Source organism: Amphiura filiformis, chromosome 18 (assembly GCF_039555335.1).
Source record: "Amphiura filiformis chromosome 18, Afil_fr2py, whole genome shotgun sequence".
Lineage (NCBI taxonomy): Eukaryota > Metazoa > Echinodermata > Ophiuroidea > Amphilepidida > Amphiuridae > Amphiura > Amphiura filiformis.
The window spans coordinates 16,253,674-16,258,998 of NC_092645.1; the positions used below are offsets into that span (position 1 = coordinate 16,253,674).

The 5,325-nt window shown below is 35.6% G+C and overlaps 1 protein-coding gene across 1 annotated transcript; it reads left to right on the forward strand.

Moving 5' to 3' along the window:
* The first annotated feature begins 4,677 nt into the window (after nucleotides 1–4,677).
* On the forward strand, nucleotides 4,678–5,100 carry LOC140138992 (uncharacterized protein TM_0508-like). Its single transcript, XM_072160773.1, has one exon. The coding sequence runs from the start codon at nucleotides 4,678–4,680 to the stop codon at nucleotides 5,098–5,100; it is 423 nt and encodes a 140-aa protein (XP_072016874.1).
* The last annotated feature ends 225 nt before the right edge of the window (nucleotides 5,101–5,325 follow it).

Here is a 5,325-nt window from a genome sequence, read left to right on the forward strand (position 1 = left end):
TTGGTGGTCTTAAATTAAATTTGAAAATGGTGCTTTTTGGCTTTTGGACCTGAATTCAAATCCTCATAATTATTTTGATACATAAAAGGAAACAACTATGTAGTGTATTGTTTTGTTATCCACTTTATAAACCAGTTTATTGTACAAGTGTACAGTCATGTATATACAATAATTTACCAAATTTGTTTTAAATTACTGAAGTGACAGTAATTGCCAGTACATTGGGATTTTCCACTTAAAATCCATACCCCCTATGGAAGACAAGACACAGGGTGTGTAGATTTCAAATGGAGTCACCCATTCGGGTAACCTTATTTGAAATTCACACTCCCTGTGTGGAAGATTAAGATCATGTCTTCCATAGGGGGATGGATTTCAACTGGAACAGTCCATTATGTGACCTGATTAGTCAAAATGAGGGCAATGTCACTTAAGTTGGTTTTGAATTACCATTCAAATTCCTATGTTTTTAATATCCAATGTTTTCAACATCGCCTTCTTACATTTTGAATTGATGGCATTTGCATCAAATTACAGCTGATGTAATTTTATCTTGATGCAAAAATGTAAAAAAAATCAAAATATTGTTTTCATTTTGCTGGAAATGGATCACATATAATTTATATTCATGTCAAAGATTTGGGCACTTGCTGTAGTTTTGAACATGTAGAATAAAGTACTGCTTTCAGTTTGGTTATAATGCATATCATGCTCAAATGGGCTATTCCAGTTGAAATCCATACACCCCCTATGGAAGACGAGATCTTAATCTTCCACACAGGGAGTGTGAATTTCAAATCAGGTTACCTGAATGGGTGACTCCATTTGCAATACACACCCCTGTGTGGAAGTTTAAGGTCATGTCTTCCATAGGGGGTGTATGGATTTTAACTGGAATAGCCTAATTAGTACTTATGACTGCGTATGTGAAACTACATGTACTTGACAATTTGACAACAGTTTAGACTGCCAATTACTTCTTTATTTTTGATAACATAGAAACCAGGAAATAACTAGCAATAGAGACAAATAATACATGTAATTCAGATCATTATTAGCTTTTAAACACAATTATAGCTGAGAAATGTCCTATGTTACAATAATTGCACTTCCGCTATGAGGTACTGAAGAACAAATCAATAAATTTAAACTTAACCCATCTAGCCTAAAACGTAAGTTAAACTAAAAAGCAAGATTATAATACTTTTATTAGGTGTAGTCCATGTTATAATCTTGCTGAATGATGCGTAGTATGCTCGATTGCAACATCACATGTATGCTATTGGATCTTGCCCAAAATAATTTGTGTTGGGCGCATCTTGTTCGGGGGGATATAAATTAATTTTGAAGAGCAGCAAAGAATTAACTGACATTACATTCCAGAAATTGAATCCACATAATGCAAAAACGAAAGGGCATTAATTTAGAGGCATTTTTCTATAACTAGTGTTTAAATAGAGTTTATGGAGAGAATGCCCTTTGAGAGTGCTATAACCTATTTTTCTGAAATATTCACATAAATGTAGTGTGAACATGCAGAAATATAATCAAATAGCTACCTTATCTGCTTTTCTCCCAAATTAAATAAAGTCCTTTACCTCATTGATAATGAAACCTATAGGTGGGCGTTTAGCAGTATACATCTTTTTACAAAGGAATTAGCACATTAGTTTAATAATTTGGTGTCAGTCTCAACTTTTCCATACATTTTGCTTCATATTTTTCAGACTAAATTTATTAAACTCTTTACTTTTCAAACCTCAATTAACAATTGTCTACAACAGACTCGTGTTTATTCTAACAAGAGCGATTATTGCTCAACTCAAAGTCTCCCTTAAAGGGCATTTCGTGATCCACAGCCTCATCCCCCACTTTTCTCAAAAAAAGTTGAGATTTTTATATCACTGGAAACCTCTGGCTACATAATGTTTATGTACAAAATATTTCTTGCAGATTAATTCGTTTTGCAAAGATATCGTGAAATTTGAATTTCGTTCTGGTGCACCAGAACGAAATTACAACGCATTGTCTATGGAGCAGTGCAATACACATAATCATGCATAACTCGCAAACGCAAAATCGGAATCAACTGAAATTTTGGGAATAGGCTTTTTCGTGGATATGTACTGAAAAATGTCATAAAAAGAGGATGCTAGGATCACGAAAAATACTCCTTTAAAGAAGGATAGACCAATTTCACCATATGTTAATGGCCTTGATCACACACATTCCCCACCTATTTAATTTCAATTCCCTATATAGATGAGAGACCAATAAAAAATGTAAGGCCCCAAATAAAATAATGGACTATTACAGTTGAAATCCATACACCACCTATAGAAGAAATAGCTTTACTCTTCTACACAGGGGTGTAGATTTTAAATGGAGTCACTCACTCAGGTAACTCCCATTTGATTTTCACACTCCCTGTGTGGAAGATTAAGGACATGTCATCAATAGGGGAGTATCATAATGGGTTTCAACTGGAATAGCCCAGTGATGAAGTAGCTCTTCAAAACTCAGTCTGGTTTACAATAAATTGATATTGTGCTAATTATCAAAAACATGATCATTAATGTACACATTAGAAATGAATGATGTGATATGATCGGACCGCCTCAGGGCAAAGTACAGAGTGCAAAAATAAGGGCAACTATCACTCTTAACGTGGGTTTACTTGTTCGGCGTAATGGTAAAAACCTAACAATTCCCGTCGATTACGAGCTGCTCAAACTATAGTATACAGATAGCCATAATATAAAGATATATAACTGGTACAAGTTATATATAACTCGTCGGGTGCATCACATACTGGTCTATCTTGAATTTTTGACTTTTTTGAGAAAATTGGTATATAGTTCTTTTTTACGGAGTTCTTCAAATACAACAAATTACAGACCTCAATTTTTCCTAGATAATTAGTTATAAAATGTTTAATTTAAACTATCTATGATTTTTTCAAAATACGTATTTTCACATACTGATCTATCTCGAAAAAAACACGCATTTCTAGAAAATCGCAATTGAAAATCTTCGTATTAAGTTTACCTTTCTATAATTTAATTAGACTACGGATTTTCATGAAAGTGGTTTTAAATTAAAGCATATACTTAGCAGATTTATTTAAGTGGAATCTTGAATTATATTAATGTATGTAATATTGCTTAAAACTACACTTAAGTTGTAGTTCTGTATGTGAAATCGTTAATTTCCCGATATATCGTATTGAAAGTGCATTACATACTGGTCTATCTCGAGATAGTATGCAGGCATGAGACTGCACTTTCCTAAAAAAACCTGAAAAAACTGAAAATGCGCGTGAAATTGGGCAAAAAGTACCAAAAACAGGCGGAAATTAAATAAAGTTGCGGAAATTTTGACTATAAAAAAAACTGAATTCAGTTTTTAAAGGTCCGTAACCCGATCGACAGCATCATCCCCCGATTTTTTTCATTGTTGATGAGGTTTTGGTATCACATAATAGATACTATTTTTCTCATTACTATCCTGAAATTTGACGCTCCAAGTCGATGTATTTCCGGAGAAATCATGAAACACAGCGGCTTTTACAGGTATACCAGTTTGTAAACAATGGTAAATACTTTGATTTCTGGGCCGGGAATTATGAACGAAATAGCTCGTAATATCAGTCGCCTCAACAGCTACTTTGGTTTCGCGTCATACACATTCTGTGAAAAAAGCGAACCACACTAACTGCTGAGGAGACGCGTCTAGACGGTGTTCCGTATTTAATTATAAAATTTCCACGATGGAGGCAGCGGGCCGATTAGCTCAGTCGGTTAGCGCGCGCTTCATGTTTGTACCCAGGAGGTAACCGGTTCAAAATCTGGTGTCGGAATGTTTTTTTTCCTCTCCATTTTTAACCCAAACTTTTTTATATTCATTTGAAATGTACATATTGCAAGGGAAATATATTTTGTTTCCTTTTTTCTGAAACGGTACGAAAAAAACAAATATTTTTCGTTCAATACGGGCCGGGCATTGATTGTACAGCATGTCAGCATTAAATTCGTCATACGAACGGAAATGGTTGTTGTTGCTTGCCTACCCAGAATGCAATTCACGTATACCAAGGTATTGGATTGCAAATTTGGCTATTTATTCACATTTACGCCGAAAATGCTCTCGTTTTTTCACAAAGCAGCATAAAGGGGGCGATATTTGATATTATTATGTAATTTTAAAGACAATCCATATCCAAAACCAATAGGGTTACCCCCTTTAAACTGAAAATTCTCATGCCTGCAGTATGTGATGCGTCTAAAGTCACATCATTGTTCGCGAAATCGAGATAGCCCCCAAGATAGACCAGTATGAAACGAATTTTAAATACGATATCGGGACATTAACTATTTCACATACAGAACTACAACTTTAGTGTAGTTTTAAGCAACACTGCATACATAAATATAATTCAAAATTCCACTTAAATAAATTTGTTAAGTAGGCCTATATGCTTTAATTTAAAACCACTTTCATTAAAATCCATAGTCTAATTAAATTATAGAAAGGTTAACTTAATACGAAGATTTTCAATTGCGATTTTCTCGAAATGCGTGTTTTTCGAGATAGACCAGTATGTGATGCGTCCGACGAACTGTATCTTTCACAGGACGTGCAGCGAAGCATCTACCAGCATTAATAGCTACCAACAAGATGGAAATTGAAGGGGAACACTGTTTGGTTAAATACCTCCAAGGTGACATCAAAGAGCAAGACGTTGATGCAATTATCAACTTCGTGTACCCCGAGGAACACCTGCCTGATGCCAATGGCATTCTTGCAGCAGCTGGCCAAAGAATTCTGGCCGAATTCGAGGACGAGAAAGCTAAGGAAAATCGTCTCGTCAGGCGTGGTGTCATCGTAACATCTGCGGGGAACCTTCCATTCAAGAAGATATTCCATGTAATTGTGACCCATCATTCTGCTAAAATGAAAGACGCACTCTACACGGCTCTGCGGCAAGCAGATAGAGAAGAGATGAGATCTATAGCTGTCCCTCAATTATTACATCATCATCATCATGATCCTAGTTTGCTAAAACATGGCTCTCAAACTCAAAACAACCTGGCAGACTAAGATGAAACAGCTTGTGAAAATTCTTGGATTTTCCAGGTCTAGCGCAGCTGCCGATTACATTCAGCTTATCCACGATTTTGAGAAGACTGAAAAGCCAGTATGTTTGCACGTAATCAAGGTATTGGTTCCAGCGTCTTCAGCAGAGATCAAGGAACATCAAGCTGAGAGCTCATTTCGCGTTCGATCCAGTAGTTGCCTCTCAGCAGCTTCTTTAACGTGAATCAC